At 42.3% G+C, this 18,498-nt stretch overlaps 1 protein-coding gene across 3 annotated transcripts in view; it reads left to right on the top strand.

Annotated features, from left to right (window-relative positions):
* Window positions 1–18,498, top strand: part of gpc6a (glypican 6a) — a 132,124-nt gene that overhangs the window by 33,420 nt on the left and 80,206 nt on the right. For all 3 annotated transcript variants that reach the window (XR_009786747.1, XM_061763513.1, XM_061763498.1), the window contains exon 2: window positions 10,404–10,562. Coding sequence is in view for 2 of the 3 variants with exons in the window: in XM_061763513.1 (XP_061619497.1) it covers window positions 10,404–10,562 (159 nt within the window). In the remaining variant the exon portion in view is untranslated. The remainder of the gene's footprint in view (window positions 1–10,403; window positions 10,563–18,498) is intronic.

Here is an 18,498-nt window from a genome sequence, read left to right as displayed (position 1 = left end):
ATTACAAACAACACGTTACCAAAGCTGGAAATCAGGATAACACTATCCTGATTTCCACGTTTGGGCACGTAATGTTCACAATGCAAGCGCGAGGGCACTTATGGTGTTATTTTCAGTCGACAGCAGAGGGCAGTATTGCCCAACATGGCTACCCCCCTGGGATCTGTGAAAATTGCTGAATTTAGCTGTTGAATTCTTATTCCACGAATGCAATATTATTCAGAATACCGTGTTTAAACTAGGGTTGGGAAAAAAAATTACTCGGCTAAGTCGACTTCAAAAATAGGTCAATGCAGAATGTCTGCCGAAACCAATGTTTCCCACGGACATTTATAGCAGACGAACGCAGTGTTGGGTCACTGATAAACTTTGCCAAAAATGACAGAGTATCTAAGTGATTTTTAAGACACTATTAGATGTACATATGAAATGCAGCCCTACATATGAAATGTTGAGCTGAATGATTGTGTTTTTTGGTTTTTTTTTGACCTAAAATGGTAATCGCTAGGCGGCATGGTGAGTGACCGGTTAACACATTTGCTTCACAGTTTTAAGGAGGCGGGTTCCAATCCGGCCTCACCTGTGAGGAGTGTGCATGTTTTCCCCGTGCCTGCATGGGTTTTCTCCAGGTACTCCGGTTTCCTCCCACATCCCCAAAACATGCATGGTAGGTTGATTGAAGACTCTTCATTGTTGATCAGTTGATTACGCGACGAAATATCTATAGGATAATGGATTCAAAAAGATTCACTTGTGACAGCCCTAGTTTACACTTGTGGGGGCACATACAACATATTCTTAAAAAAAATGTTTGTGATGCCTGCCCCTTGAAATGAATAATCACCTGACCTACCATTATTCTCTTAAATATGATCATAAATCTATAGGTTTCCCTTCTGAATCAGAATCATCTTTATTTGCCAAGTGTGTTAGAAACACACTAAGAATTTGTCCCCAGTAGTTGGAGCCGCTCAAGTACGACAACATACAGCACATTGTAAGAAAACATACTTTTAGGTCATAAGAATACACTACGGAGAGTCACTTAGCACTGAAGGGTTGTCAGTAATGTGGTAATGCTGATACAATCACAATTATACAAATGATGCAGTCTTCAAGCAATTTACAGCAGTTTGAAATTACTAATAGAGCGGTAATCTGGTACAGTGACATTTGTGCAAATGATGCAGAGTCCTCAAGCAATTTAGTGCGGTTCGGAATGACTAATTGTGCGATAACTGGTATAGTGAAAATTGCTCAAATGATGCAGAGACCTCAGGAAATTTAAGCAGGTTAAAGTTAAATTGACGATAGTAGTGCGATAATCTGGAACAGTGACAAATGGTGCAGATAGTTCTCAAGCACATCAGTGGCCAGTATTGGTCAACAATAGATATGCAAAGTGAGTGCAAGAATAATGTACTAGTGTCACAAAAGAGATGTGCTAAAGTGGCAGCATGTTACAATGAAATTGTAAGTTAACTGTTTAAGAAGTTAATGGCAAGAAGGAAGAAGTTGTTGGCGTGTCTGCTGGTTTTGGTTTGCATTGTTCGATAGCGCCTACCTGAGGGAAGGAGTTGGAAGAGGTGGTGGCCAGGGTGTGGAGGGTCCAAGAGGATTTTGCATGCTCTTGTCTTAGTTCTGGCAGCGTGCAAGTCCTCAAGAGAGGATAGGGGGGTACCGACTATTTTTTTCAGCAGTCCTGACTGTCCGTTGCAGTTGGATTTTGTCCTTCTTTGTAGCACCACCAAACCAGACTGATGGATGTACACATAACAGATTCAATGACTGCTGTGTAGAACTGCCTCAACAGCTCCTGTGGCAGGCCGTGCTTCCTTAGAAGCCACAGGAAATACATCCTCTGCTGGGCCTTTTTGAGCATGGAGTTGATGTTGGTCTCCCACTTCAGGTCCTGAGTGACTGTAATTCCCAGGAACTTGTGGGTCTCGAAGGTTGACACCGGACAGTTGGACAGCGTGAGGGGCAGCTGTGGCGAAGGATGTTTCCTGAAGTCCACGATCATTTCCACAGTCTTGAGCGTGTTCAGCTCCAGGTTATGTCGGCCGCACCAAAGCTCCAGCTGCTCCACTTCCTGTCGATACGCAGACTCTTCACCGTCTTTGATAAGGCCGAAGACTGTGGTGTCGTCTGTGCGTTGAGGTGCAGTTGTTAGTTTAGAGGGAGAAGAGCAGCAGCGAGAGGACACATCCATGGGGGGCCCCCAGTGCTGATGGTGCGTGTGGATGAGGTGGTATCCCCCAGCCTCACCTGCTGTGTGCTGCTCGTCAGGAAATTATAACTTCACCGGCAGATGGCAGGCGAGACGCTGAGCTGAAGGAGCTTGGAGGAGAGGAGTTCAAGGATGATGGTGGTAAATGCAGAGCTGAAGTCCGCAAGCAGGATCCTTGCTAGGTCCCTGCACCGTCAAGGTGTTCTAGGACGAAGTGCAGTCATAGGTTGAATGCATCATCCACAGACCTGTTTGCTCGTTCATAGCGTGAGCTAGAGAGCCTTTTTAGTGTGTCGATATCCAATCCGTTGTACTTGTTCATACAGAGAATGTCCTTATGACTGAACGTCCTTACTACCAGTCCATGTTTTACCTGCAAACTTGCCTGCACTGGTACCTGCCTCTATTAGTGTGCCTGGGCAGCACACAGGGCTGACTAAAAGCAGCATGAGGAAAAGAAAGTGAAGGATGGACTATCATTACTCACTTAAATATGATCATAAATCTATGAGTTCCCCTTCACTTCATAGTGTGGCAGAGAGCCCTTGTAGTGTTTCGTTATCCAAACCGTTCGACTTTAACATATTAATAAAATGTCAGTCCATGTTTTCTCTGCTTGCACTGATACCTGCCTGCTAATATTAGTGTGCCTGCGCAGCACACAGGGCTGACTAAAAGCAGCATGAGGAAAAGAACGAACGCTGGACATAAAGTTTTTCAAGAAAGTAAGTCATCATCACTGCTGCTAGTAACAATTTGTTAGCTCTTACCTACAGTTAACAGCAGAAAGTCACATGCTACTACTAACCAGCTTGTCAATTAATCTTAAATGTTCCTGGCTGTTTCTATAAAGATGAAGGAGGTTATAGAGTGAACTTTATGCATGAATTCACATCTTGAAACAGGAGCTGATCTCATTCAGTTATAGTTGTGATCAGTTGATAACAATAATAATAATAATAATAAAAAGAAGAAGAAAAAAAAATAATAACAATTGTCACGATACATAAACATATCTAATTGGACTGGACCCAAAAGCAGACTGAAGCAGAGGGAGTAGATGAGAACAGTTTATTTAGTAGTGGCTCAGAGTTCGTGTATCCAAGGTGTGATCGTGGTTCGTAGCAACAAGCAACGTGCAGGAAGCAGGAACGTGAGGAGGTGGAAGAGCTTGACTGCGTGGTTGGAGCCGGTAGCAAAGCGGGAGGCACGGAAGGAGCACTGGAAGCGGAAGCGATCACAAGTGGGTGAGTACAGGTGCGGGCCGTCAGATAATAACTTACATACGAGAGTAGGCCTGTGTACCACAAACGAGTGTGAATACTCTGGCGTCGGATCCGTGGGTCAGGCAGGCTTAAATACAGGCAGTGATGAGTGCTGATTGGGCACAGGTGCACAGGCAGTAATGAGTGCTGATTGGGAACAGGTGCGCAGGCAAGGGGGTGGTAATTGCTGGGGAGATAGAGCGAGAAAGAGAGGGCGGCAAAACACCACCCAAGCTCCAAAAGAGGAATTGCAGGGCACAGATCATGACAACTACTACTTCTACTACGAATAATAATATAAATCACTCCCCCACCCATATTGAGTAGAGAGAGTAACAAGGGAGCGACTTCTAATGGAAATGTGAGTCTAAAGGATTAGACTGAATAAATCCATTTGTGATGCAGTCTAGGAATCATATGAAACTCAATATGGATATGAAACATTTCAGTCAAGGTGCAGCGTTAAGACTTACTTAACTTGAAATTTTATTTAGGAGAGTAATTATTAGAAAGAGGCAGCATTGTGGACAAATCTGCCTCACAGTTCTGAGGACCCGGGTTTAAATCCGGCGTTGCTTGTGTGGAAATTGCTTGTTCTCCCTGTGCCTGTGTGGGTTTTCTCCGGGTATTCTGGTTTCCTCCCACATCCCAAAAACATGCATAGTAGGTTGACCCTACTATGCTACCCTACTAATTGAAAACTCTAAATTGCCTGTGGGTGTGAATGTGAGTGTGAATGGTTGTTTGTTTATATGTGCCGTGCGATTGACTGGCAATCAGTTCAGGGTGTACCCTGCCTCTCGCCCAGAGTCAGGTGGGATAGGCACAGCATGCCTGCGACCCTAGTGAGGATAAGTGGTACGGAAAATGTATGGATAGATGATTAGAAAGTGGAGATAGCCAAGAGATAAATATCAGCCAAATTAACCTGTCCACGATACTTTCAAGAGCAGTAAACCCTGATATAAGATAAAACGGACCATCAGGACCGAACAATCTGTCCAAAAATAGTTTCCATTTGTCACTTACACAGCTGTTGACAAAGCCTGTTAGCTCCAGAATTGGCCGCTGTTGTTTACTGGCACTGTGACGCAATGCAGGCAGAGAATGGGACTGATGTATATATTGCCAAGTATTCCCTCACCTGCCATGACTCACATATGAGCCGAAGTGACATCCCCTTTTTAATCAATAGGGATTAATACCGTATGACATCGGTCCACCTTTTACAGCTTTTACATCTTTAACTCTTCTAAAAAGGCTTTCAACAATGTTCAGGAGTGTGTTTAGGGAATTTATGACCATTCTTCCAGAAGTGAATTTGTGAGGTCACACACTGATGTTGGACGAGAAGGCCTGGCTCTGAGTCTGCACTCTCATTCATCCCAAATGTGTTCTATCCGGTTTTTGTCAGGACTCTTTGCAGGCCAGTCAAGATCATCCACACCAAACTCTGTCATCCATGTCTTTATGGACCTTGCTTTGTGCATTGGTGCGCAGCCGTGTTGGAACAGGAAGGGGCCATGCCCCAACTGTTCCCACAAAGTTGGGAGCAATGAATTGTCCAAAATCTCTTGAAAAATCGCTATGCTGAATCCTTCAGAGTTCCTTTCACTGGAACTAAGGAGTACCCGGAAAAAACCCACACAGGCGCGGGGAGGACATGCAAACGCCACACCGGCGGCAGATGTGAGGCAGATGTACTAACCAGTCGTGCACCGTGCCGCATGCTTGTTGTTTTGTAAAATAAAATAAGAAATGCATCACTGACTGAACACATTAAATGCATCAAATCAGCATGAATCAAAAGTGTAGAACCATTTTGGGTGAACAAAAGTGGAGAGTGAGAAATGTGGCTGAATGGCTTAATTGTGGCAATTAAGCCATTTTGACAGATGCCACTGATGTATTCTGGGACTGTTACCAATATCCCACTTCGCCTCTTAACCTGTAGATGTCAGTAATGTTTCTGTATTGTTTTTTGGACAATCAACAAGGTTTTTTTTTTTTTTTAATGACAAGTGGATTCTTCAAGGGATTATTAACCATGAATTTAGTAAATGTCCTCACAATGATGACATTATAAAAATATATATGCACAAACACAGCATTATGAACAATGATGTAAAATGAGAAGTGTATCAAAATTACATCCTTTACAAACTTTATAATCTTCAGTTCAGTCTCTGTGACCAAAATATGACAAACTGTTAGCTTTTCAGTGCAGTTCTACTTTAAGACCATGCTGTAATGTGTTGAGCATGTTTAGGAATGCGATATAAACTCAAAAGGTTATGAAATGAAGGTACATTTTTATCCAGAGCAGTGGAGCAGGGATTTCTTTTAGATACTGGAAAAACAATGCAAAACATTCTGCTCTTTGCATAATTTTCTAGGGGACAAATTGTTAAAACTTCACGGAGGTTTGGTTTTATTATATTCAATTACAAGAACATGGTCATCTCCGTTTTTCTCTGAGCGAACCAGATATTTCATGTGCTGCAGTGTGAAGTACAAAAAGGGCTGGATGATAGGGAATGTGGACTTGAGCGCAGTCACATCACGTCTAAATCACTTTGTAATAGTTAAGGCAATCGTGGTGAAGCATGACAATACCTCATCAAATGGGAGCATGCTTGCTTCCTCGAGAAATCAATTTGATTTCTGCAGGTGCACCGGCGTGCAACATGAGCACACAGCACACTTCTGCTTCAAATAAGTAAGAACAATATTACAGAAATATACCTGTGCGTTTTATACTGAACTAAAATGTCTTTGTCAACATTACATGATCATGAAACTTTACATCTACAAAAAAGAGAGAAAAAGCTGTATATAGCTCGAGGAACTCCACATAACCTGAAGTTATTCAAATTATTGACACTGGACTTTGACAAATGGTAAGGTAACACTTTCCTTTCTCTTGCGTGACACCTTTATCCATCCATTGTCATTATTTGGGTTGTGCGTGATCTGAAACCTAACCCAGCTAACTTTGAGCAAGAGGCATACGTCCCTTGGGCTGTTCATCAGCCTATCACAAGGTACATATAAAAAAAAAAGAACAGACATTCACATTCACTCCTGTGGTCAATATGCCGGTCAATTAACCTAACATGCATATTTTTGGTTTTGGAAGAGAGTTTTGGGAGAAGCCCCAAGCAAACATGGGGAGAACAAACAAACTGTACACAGGAAGGCCACAGCTGATATTCAAACCCCAAACCTCAGAACTGTGAGGCTGGAAATGCTCATCACTCTTTCATGACACTGCCCTTGTGTGACATTTGTTAATCAGTTTATTTTCATTGTTGTTATTTCGGTTCATCTAATGCTCGGTGGGCACCGGGCAGCCAAACCCACATATTTCAGTGAATGGGGGCAAGGCAGCCTCGCAAAATATCCAAACTCTCTCTTTTATTCTTGCCCACGTCCTCTCTCTGTAGCAATCTTCTGATGGTTTAATAAAAGGGATACAGTACAAAATACTGTATGTGGAGCCTCAAAAGACAATACAAGCTTGCAGTTCAATTTGACAGAACGTCCTTAGATTAAATCGCGCAATGTGTGAGTGTAAATTGCCAACTGTCATTTTTTTGCGATGGTCCATTCCAAGCCGGGTGTGGCCACATCGCGCGGTGTGCGGTGAGCCTCACAAATAAAATCACAAATTATACAATCCTAAATCAGTATTATCAAAACAGAAAGTCTAGTATATTTTTCCCCCCATGAAAATAGAAACACGGGACTTTGAGGCACTTCTTTTGAGGAAGGTTCCACATTTCAAAACGAAGAAACTGTCCATGTACAGCGAGAGCTGGTCATTGTGCCACCATGAACAAAGAGAGCCTTTCATCTTCTACCTCAAACAAGAGTCTTAAACTCAGATACTGTACAGTCTTGCTATTGTTGAGAGCTTGGTTTCAAATGCCATCTTTGGCGCAATGCAGTCAAGTAGAATAGAATAAAGACAATCTAGTGAAACAAAAGCTAATCTAAATTGCAACATGATTTGTCCAGGGTATGCATTTATATTTAAATTTTCCACAGCAGTTGTTTCTTTTCAGCATCAAATATTCAATATTTTCTCCGCAGATTTGGCTTTATTGACATTGAATCTAGGAGTCACTGATGGTGTAGTGGTACACTCGCCTGACTTTGGTGCAGGCAGCGTGGGTTCAGTTCCCACTCAGTGACGGTGTGATTGTGAGTGTGAATGGTTGTCTGTGTCTATATGTGCCCTGCGACTGACTGGCGACCAGTTCAGGGTTTAGTCCGCCTTTCGCCCGAAGTCAGCTGGGATAGGCTCCAGCGTCCCGTGACCCAAACCAGGATAAGCGGTGTTGAAAATGGATGGACATTGAATCTCTTTATTTAATTCTGCAATCGTGAGACCCACAGAAAAGTAAAAAAATGCCATTGCTTAGAATTTCTTTACAGACCTATTTTCACGATTTGATTTTGACTGGAACCAGAAGCAGGCTGAGAGTTTTGTGACGAACGGTTTATTGAAAGAGGGTATGGAGATCCTTGGGACGTACTGGTGGGTAGTTGAGGCAGGGAACGTGTGACAGGCTGCGATGGTGCGGACAGGCGGATGGCTTGGCGGCGTGATGGAAGAAGTCACTCGGCGGGGAACACAGAAGGAGCACTGAGGACAAGGAAAAACACGGAGGTCAGAAGGATAGCGAGACTGGCGTAGCTTACGTGTAAGATCAAGAGCCGTTGTACCACAGGACAACGTTAGTACTCTGGCGAGAGTTTCTGGGATCTGGCAAGCTTTTATGTAGGTGATGATGAGGGCTGATTGATGACATGTCTGCGGCCGAGGTGGTGCTGATTACTGGGAAGAGAGAGAGGGAGGGGGAGAGAGAGTGCGAGAATAAAACTATTCACTTACACTCTTTGTTATTCATTACGTCAATTCAATTTCGCACCAAGATACTCAATGTGATACTGTATACAGATAATGATATACAATACATTCTTAGTCACTCAGCTACAGCTGCCCCACAATCAGTCTCCTGACAGTCATCAATCCTCATGCCATTTTCACAACACACAAGTGAGCTATCCAACATTTTACATTTAATTCTAATTAAACAGCACTTCAATATAAGCCAACAAAAAGCTGTCTGTACTGTATCTATTCAAAAAGGTTATGTAAAACTAAATTTACACAAACCTTATGTATTGTTTATTTTCTCTGGGTCTAATCAATAGCACATTGCTGCTTTGTAATGGAATTTGATTATCTTAAAAATCTCCAATACCTGCTGTATTTGGGCTAAATCTGTTGCTTTGTAGAGTTGGGTCTCTGGAGCCATATGGAGTTTGCATTACCATGGAGTAAAAATGGATTTGTGTTTAACTGTTGTGATGATGCTGCTGATGATGCTCATTAATGTAGATTGATGTCTCTCTCCGGACTGATTAAGGATTAGGTACATTTTAGAGTTCCAGCACGTACATGCTGCATACTCCGTGCTTCATTCACTATGCACATGTGCCGCTTCTCCACCTGTAGCACCCTTTATATGCATGTAGAGCATCAGCCAGTTGCATTGTGTAGTCAGTGGGATCTTTATGATTGTGGAAGAATTAGGCTTTGGTTCAGTAATCCTTCTTTTCCTGGTGCTTAGTTTTATTTGTCCATCCATCCATCCATTTTCTGAGCCGCTTCTCCTCACTAGGGTCACGGGAGTGCTGGAGCCTATCCCCGCTATCATCGGGCAGGAGGCGGGGTACTCCCTGAACTGGTTGCCAGCCAATCGCAGGGCACATAGAAACACACAACCATTCGCACTCACGTTCACACCTACGGGCAATTTAGAGTCTTCAATTAACCTACCATGCATGTTTTTTGGGATGTGGGAGTAAACCGGAGTGCCCGGAGAAAACCCACGCAGGCACGGGGAGAACATGCAAACTCCACACAGTCGGGGCTGGGGATTGAACCCCGGTCCTCAGCCTGTGAGGCAGACGTGTTAACCAGTCGACCATCGTGCCGCCACCTGCCTGTAATATAGTCAATTTGTTCCAGCCCATATGGTGCCCAAACCCCTATTCTTTCATAATTTTTCGCTTTACACCCCCCTTGCGTCATGGGCTAACCCATGCGCCTCCTGAATTAACTGACCCAAAAAAGTCCGGGGGTGCCAGGATGAGAGCCTCCTGATTTTTCCCCAATCCAGTGGAGTCTTGGCACGCTCCCCGAACAACCCGCAGCTGCTTGTAATGTTTTACCCCTCAGTCGTACTGCAACTTAAATTTGCGTTAATTCTCATTGTGTGCCATAAAAATACAAATGTAAAAGTGCAAAACAAAAAACAAAAAAACATAGGCCTCTGAGTACAGAGGCCTTCAGCATCTCAACTCTAATCTCTGAGTAGCATCATCTAGCTAGCTATACTGTACAGTAGAGGGCTCTCCTATGAGATGAACCATGGTGAAAGAAAGCCAAGTGGGACAATAAGATATTCAACATCGCCCTTAGTTCAGGATGAATCTGAATTATTTAAATCTGCATGTGGGTCTTTTAATGTATCTTCTATCCCCTTTCTTCATTTGAACTATCTGATGTTGCTTGTTTATACACTGAAAACAATACATATCGCACCAAAGACAGTAAAAAAAAACACACTTCATTACAGATTATAAGCATTGCTTTTCATTTACTCTTCATTGGTTGTGCTTTTGTCATTCTCCACAGAGAATGTGTATGTGCAGGTCAGTAATCCTAGTTACAGTATACCTAATATACACACAATACACACAATATCTAATACACACATCAGTGCTGAGAGAAAAAAAAAGAGTTATGATCAAACACGCAGCTCATGTCTTTGGAAGAGTGACTGCTTTGAGTGATGGGTGTAAAAACAATGCTTTTTGTGTTTGTCTCCCAGGTGAGCACCTGCGTGTCTGTCCTCAGGGATACACTTGCTGCACATCTGACATGGAAGACAAGCTCAACCAGCAAAGCAAACTGGAGTTTGAAAAGTTGGTGGAGGAGCGCAGCCACAACATGAGGGTGACGTTTGTTTCCAGTCATAAAAAGTTTGATGGTAAGCCAGAGGAGTTTGTTTCATCTGCTGCATGCGATAGATGAGATATGTGTACATCAGAATTAACTTTCCCAGACACTCTTAGCAAATGTATTCAAGCGAGTCCTGTCAGACTTGTAAATGCACACTGCTGATGGAATGATAAATAATCATGACTAGTATTAATACGATATGGGCAGTCTGCTTGGTTTGAAGGGTTTTCTCTCTTTCATCAATGTTTCCTCACCTCTTTGGTACATTTGTAGACATGTTCCCTTTTAGACCTGTGGTGACATATGCTGGGTTGGTCCATTTGTTTGAATGTATTTTTCGCTGCTTTACTTCTCCCCATTACGGCTTTATAAGAACTGTATTTCGGTGAGAGAATGGGAGCTCCATTTTAATGCACAGTAAAAAATGAAAAAATTAAATCAAAATACAAGTTTCTATTTATAACAGTTTATAATAAAATGTGCACTCACGCATTATTGCACACTTACTACCAAAAGGTTATTTTTGGTAGACATTTCAACCACAACAATTAATTAGCGCTGGTAAGAAAAAGAAAGTGTATTAACATCGTTTTTTTTTGTGTTTTTTTTGGTACATCACTGTATTAAAAATTGGTTTAGAATCTATACATGTGTTCCACCTTCCATTCCTGATATTGAAACAAAAAAAGGGGGCATTGTGGGAGAATTACCCACAATAACAAAATACTATAATAGAATACAGTGATAAACAGGTCCAGTTGTTTTTACTTTTTTACTTGATACTTTTTGGTATCCAAATGTTAATGGCCATCTTGTTTGAAATGTGACTTGTCCAATAATCTCAATAAAAATGTCAAAAAATAAATTTGCATTTTACACTTGCCTATGCTGAGATTACTCACATTACTTGACATTGTTTTCAGCTCCCGCCCCAAGTTCTACTCTATATAAACAGCATGTACTCTACAGATCTAATCAGTTATTTCTCACGAGTAAACCATACCTTAATTTAACTCTGCTTTTCTTTTATATTAACAGCCGATTTCTATTTATCAGGATATCATCTATAGGTACACCATTGGTGTTGGAAAGAATTGTTAAAAAATATCCTTTCAAAACATAGTTATTTCATATTTTAACTACACATTCTTATTGCTTACATTTTGTAAGTGCCTTTGAGAGCACATTATTAAGAAACTGAGGCTGAATGTGACAACTGCATGTACAAAAATGAATATCTTGTACTGATCTCTTCTTTTTAGGAAAGTGAAACATCAAAGGTCTGCCTTCTTTTTAGGAAATCAAGGATGCAGACTAAAATGGCTGTAACCATTTTAACAGTACAATTTATTATGTTATGAAAACACTAATTGTATTTTTTATTTTTTTTTATGTGAGCGGCTGTTTAAATACCGCAAGTTGCATTTACACCCCAAGTAATAACATGATGCATGACAGTCAATATTTGTAGACAAGTCCTAACACTACAGTCTATCATTAACCTACGCTAAGACAGTAGTGAAGTCAAAATTACAGAAAATATTTGTATGTAAAACACTAAGAGGCAAAATATATATAACAGTGAAAAACAGTAAATACTGGGCTAACTGTGCATGCTTTCTTGTGCGGCGTGAAGACTCTTACGCTATAACCTTGAAATGTTGTATGTTGCTATCATCGTAAACCAAGGGCCCCTGTATTTTTATACTACCTGTCTGTGAACCACCCAAAATGTCTCTGTGACACACTTTTGGGTCCTGACCAACCCATTGAGAATCACTTTCTACACGACAGTGTACACTACACAACTGTACTGCTTCATATACATACACTATATTCGCTCACCTGCCATGACTCAGCTATGAAATTAAGTGACATCCCATTCTTCTGGAACATGAACACCCTTCCTGTTCCAACATGTCTGTGCACCACTGCACAAAGCAAGGTCCATACAGATATGGATGAGAGAATTTGGTATGGATGACCTTGACTGGCCTGCACAGAGTCTTGCCCTCAACCCAATAGAAAACCTTCGGGTTGATTTTGAGTGGACAGTGAGCCAGGCCTTCTCGTCCAACATAAGTGTGTGACCTCACAAACATGCTCCTGGAAGAATGGGCAAAAATTCCCATAAACTCACTCCTAAATCTTGTTATAAGCCTTCCCACAAGAGTTGAAGCTGTTATAGCTCCAAAGGGTAGACCAATATCATATTAAACCATATGGATTTTAAATGGGATGTCACTAAAAGTTATATGTAAGTCAAGGCAGGTGAGTGAATACTTTTGGCAATATAGTGTACTTGAAAGAAAAGCTTTGTACCCATTCAAAAGCTAAAAAGAAAAGTCAAATCTTAAAAATACAAAAACAATAAGGGCACTACCCAGTGGCAAGCAAGTGCAACCACAAAAATACACAATTAACAAACAGGACATTTATATTTCATTGATGGTGTAGTGGTGCACTCGCCTGACTTTGGTGCAGGCAGCGTGGGTTCAGTTCCCACTCAGTGACGGTGTGAATGTGAGTGTGAATGGTTGTCCGTGTCTATATGTGCCCTGCGACTGACTGGCGACCAGTTCAGGGTGTAGTCTGCCTTTCGCCCGAAGTCAGCTGGGATAGGCTCCAGCGCCCCGCGACCCTGACCAGGATAAGCGGTGTTGAAATGACATTTATATTTGTTTGATGCAAAAACTTAAATATGCAATGGTATTGGTCAGTGGATTGTACAAGGATGCTGTCATTTTATTTAGCAGGTTTTATGGTCTATTGTTTCACAATTAACTCACTAAATAATGATAATGAACTTCAACAGCAAAACTACAAAATGTGTTCAAGTACAAACTGTTTGGTTTTTGGATGATATTGTGCTCTGATAATTTCTTCCCCCTGCTCTCTGCTCACAAAATGCTGTCAATCAAAGAATGATATATTGCTAATTGTCAGGCTTATGGTGTTCAACTGGAAGACTTTGATGTATGAGTACGTCTGCGTGCATGCAAGTGTAGACAAAGGTAGACAGAAAGAGAGAAAAGAGATAATGCCTTTGTGGAAGCGGCAGCCTTACATTTGCTAAAGATTAATTGCAGTGGATGAAGCATTAAAAAATGGCTCAAGTGACAAAATAATGCATTGAAAGGTTTATAGTCGAACAAAGCTGTTGTTTTTTTTAATCACTTAGATTGCAGAGCTTGGTTAATGTTTTGCAAATGCCATGGGGCAATGAAAATAACATTTCACACATGATTTACTGGAGAATTTAAAAAATAAATTGAAAGTGACATAGGCACAATCAAAAGAATATTTTGAAGTCATATAACAATATGTATTTGTATAATTGGTATAGTATAATGGTATAATTGTGATCAGGATAAAGAAGAAATGCAAATGTCATGATCATGCTACGGTGAAAAAAATCTTGATCTTTTTAAAATGTTGACAACATATAGGGCTAGTTGATGAATTACCCACCTTGTGATGATTTGTGTGTCAGTTAGAAAGTCATCTGGTCAATGCAAGAATTGTCATCCTTTCATTTAAAAAAAAAGGGAACATAGCAAAAACTTAGGCACGAGAGCAGTTCGGTGAGGCTAAGGAGAACAATTTCACGATACCTCAGTCTCAAGGGGGCACATAAAATTAATGGGGGGCGGGGGTCACACTTGTTGTTAACCTACAGACAGTACATATTTGTGAAGCACTGACACACTTTATCATCATGTTGAACCTAACCAACAACAAATATGACAGGCTACAACATAAGTCCTCATATTTGAATGCAATGATCACAAAATACTTGAGTGTTCAACTTATGAGCTGTAACCCCAGAAGCATCTCTCAAACTGAAAAAGCACCATGGCGGATGCAGTTTAAGGGCTCAACATAGGGACATGCATTGCCAACACACATGCACACAGAGCACACATGCACACTTTGAGCCTTTGAGAAGTGTGTCAATATCAGGACGTGGTGTCTCGCCGTGCTGAACCTCCTCATCAAATCCTTCCACTGTCACATTGATCAAATCAGATCAAATTTGTGATGAGGTGGGGTCCTTTTCAAAAGCAAGATGAATCATAGCATATATAGCCGATTATGCTTAGACATACATTGCTGTGGAACCTCCTAAACTTAGGACAAGTGTCCAGGTTGTGACAACAGTTGGTATAGATAGCAGTGCACATTTGAATGTGCTGAGTATGTTACTTATTGTCAATTTTCTTCAGTGGTAACCGGAATGTAAGCCGTTTCCCTGACCAGGAACTCTTGACGAGCCACAATAGTATATTCCGATTCAACCACATCAGACCCAGCTAATACAACTAGAGTGGTTACCTTATCCAGGAAATAATCTTCGGTTTGTGGGTCCAAAGTAGCAAGTGGGCCAATGAGCTCCATGCTGCACAATTCAAAATGCGCCTCCATCGCTCCGGCATAGTATACAATTTTGCAGAGGACCCTTTTTATTGAGTTTTCAACCACTTGTGTATATCCATAATTAATAATGATCAAAAATACTCAAATTTACTTTAAAAATTGTGCGGGACTGTTGTACCATTATGACGTACATACTGTATGTCACCTTACATAGGCCTTTGCATTAAACACCGGCGGACGTTTTCCCCCCCCCAACAAGGCTGTGATTAGACTCCCAGCAAAAATAATCACACCATTGTTTCTTTATATTTTTGTCTTAGTGATGAAGAAGGGCAGCAAGGTGTACGAGTGGTTAGCAGATCCGCCTCACAGTTCTGAGGACACGGTTTCAAATCCGGCGTCGCTTGTGTGGAATTTGCATGTTCTCCCCGCGTCTGCGTAGGTTTTCTCCGGGTACTCCGGTTTCCTCCCACATTATGATTGAAGACTCTAAATTGTCCATAGGTGTGAATGTGAGTGCGATGGTTGTTTGTTTATATGTGCCCTGCGATTGGCTGGTGACCAGTTCAGGGTGTACCCCGCCTCTTCCCCAGAGTCAGCTGGGATAGGTTCCAGCACACCCGCGACCCTAGTGAGTATAAGCAGTATGGAAAATGAATGAATGATGAAGAACTCAACATGAGTATTTCTTATGACAAACATAGATACTACGATAAAATACAAAATAAAAAAATAAAAAATAAAATGAAATATTTGTTTTGAGAGATCCGTGTCTTAAGTGGGGCGGGGCACAAGCATCTTGGTGGGTGGGCATGGCCCCTTACGGCCCGCCCATGGCGACACGTCTGAGCCAGATCCATTGCCAGTGAGGTTTGGACACAGCCAATGTTGTTACCAATTCTGTTCATAACATTTATAAATAGAATTGGTGCCATTGAGGCATGGAAGGGGTCCGGTTTGGTGGCCTTAGTAATGTGTCTCAGCTTTTTGCAGACGATTTGGGTCCCTTGTGTTCATCAAGCCATGATCTTCAACTCTCACTTGGAGCGGTTTGCAGCTGAGTGTAAGCAGTTCGGATGAGAAGCAACACCATATCTGAGGCCTAGGTCCTCAGTCGGAAAAGGGTTGAGGGCCCCCTCTGGGTTGAGAATGAAAATGTGCTCCAAGTGGAGGAGTTCAAATATCTTGGGGTTTTGTTCACGAGTGAGGGAAGAATGGAGCATGAGATCAACAGGTGGATTGGTTTAGCATCTGCTGTGATTGCAGAATTTGCATCAATCTGTCATGGTGAAGAAGGAGCTAAGCCAAAAGGCAAAGCTTTCAATTTACTGGTAAATCTACAGTATGTTCCCACCTTCACCTATGGTCACTAGTTGTGGGTTGTGACTGAAAAAAAGGTTTCCTCGTGGGGTGTCTGGCCACCCCTTTGAGATAGGGTGAGAAGCTTGGTCATCTGGGAGGAGTTCAGGGTAGACCCACTGCTTGTTCACATCGAGTGGAGTCAGATGAGTTGGCTCAGGCATCTGTTTAGGATGCCTCCTGGACGCCTCCCTAGTAAGGTGTTCCAGGCCCACCGGGAGAGGGCCCCAGGGAAGACCCAGGAGATGCTGTAAGAGACTAGGGGCCCTATTTTTGTAACCAGCATAAATCCGCCTTGGCGAGCAGCCCAACTATGCAACAGAGGTAGGTTTGACCGGTGTTGGTAATTTTGTAGACAAGCACAGCCCAGCGGATCTGAGGGTTGGTGGGTTGTGCCACTATGGGAGTGTTTACAGCCAACTTCATTAGTCGCCTGTCAAAGCGGCTCCTCTCATTCCCTTTCGATGTGGCACAACTGATGCCTCGACGGAGACATTTCTGTCCCAAAGAAGACTCATAATCACAGCGAACTGTGCTTGAGCAGAGCCTTGTCACTCCTCTGGCCATGGTGTGGCAACAGAAAATGTTAGCGGGTATACAGAATGAGCTGGTAGTGATGACCGCTGGCAACTTAAATATGTCCACGGAGCTCTGTATCTGTCTGGTTGTGCCCCGATCATATTCACCATAATCGCGTTAGACGACCCGTCTACCTTGCAGGAGTATTTAGACATGGTCTGAGCAGGGTTAAATTTAGACCAAATTTCTTCCACCAAATTGTCACAGCGCAGACCGGTCTGCCAAATTGAGACTTGTGCTTGCACAAAAACCAGGATCCGCCGTTATTTGCGCCCCACCGCAGATGTGCTATCTATGAAAGTAGAGCCCTATGTCTCTCAGCTAGCCTGGAAACGTATCCCCCCCGGAAGAGGTGGATCAAGTAGATGGGGAGAGGGAAGTCTGGGCTTCTCAGCTTAGGTTGCTGTCCCTGCGACCTGACTCCAAAATAAGTGGAAGAAAATAGATGGATAAATGGGTGGTGCGTAGCTTAAGCTAAATAGGAGAGTTGTCATTACCTGGCCTTACCCGGAAGAGATTACAAAAAGTTTTAACAACCACATAAACATTTTACAATGAACATTATTTACTTCTTTTAGTGGGTCTGTGACAGCAGCTTTGGATAACTGGGAACAATATTAAGAGACTAAGGTGGAGAATTGCAGCACAGTGATCGACTGGGTAGCATGTCTTCCTCACAGTTCTGTGGTTAAATGTACAAATCGTGGCAGTGGCCATTCTTTGTTTGCATGTTCTCTCTGTGCTTGCCTGGGTTTTCTCAGAGTTTTTCCCACAGTCCACAAACATGCATGATAGGTTAATAGAAGACTCAAAATTTCCTGTACGTGTGAATGTGACTGGTTGTTTGTCTGTGGCCTGCAATTGGCTGAGATCAGTCGACGGTGTATCCCGCCTCTCACCCAAAGTCGAGCGACCCTAATGAGGACAAATGCTATAGAATATGGATGGATGAAGTGGGGAGAGGCACTAAATTGTACTACTTTTTCATCATCATCACCATCATCATCGGAGGACAGGTACCCATCATCATCACCACCGTCACCATTATCATCAGCATCGCAGACATCCAAGTGCAAGTATTTAATCTAGGTGGCACCATATGCTACCATGAAGAAAATTGTTTTGGACCGTGTGAGTAATCTGTTGGTGTTTATGTCTATTTTGGTGAGTGTGTTTTATGAAGGCTGAATGCCATGCCATTTGCTGCATTTTATCTGCACTTCGTCGTCTTGTGTAGTGTATACAGCTAATAGGCTATGATGGCCATGTTTGCTATACATGCTTGAACTTTCTGTTCTATCAAAGGTCAGCGGTGTCAAGAGTGATTGCTCCTGTAATGTTGGAGCCAGTTGTTATTGAAGCTGACTCAGGGTATGTTAACATGAGAATGAATGCAAACTTCTGTTTTATCCCATTGCATTTTTTAAAATCCTCGTACAACAGTTTTTCTAATGAGTCCCAATCACATATTGTAGACCTGCAAAAAGACCAGGGGCCTCATGTACAAAGACCTGCGTGGATTTCTTACTGAAACATGGTGTACGCTCAAATCCAGAAAACGGCGTACGCACAAAAATATCCAGATGTATGAATCTGTGCGTACGGATGAATCGGAGCACATTTCCTTCGTACATTCCAATCAACGTGGA

Source organism: Phyllopteryx taeniolatus, chromosome 2 (assembly GCF_024500385.1).
Source record: "Phyllopteryx taeniolatus isolate TA_2022b chromosome 2, UOR_Ptae_1.2, whole genome shotgun sequence".
Taxonomy (NCBI): Eukaryota; Metazoa; Chordata; class Actinopteri; order Syngnathiformes; family Syngnathidae; genus Phyllopteryx; species Phyllopteryx taeniolatus.
The sequence above is the reverse complement of the archived record's forward strand: the minus strand, read 5'-3'. Positions and strand labels throughout refer to the sequence as shown.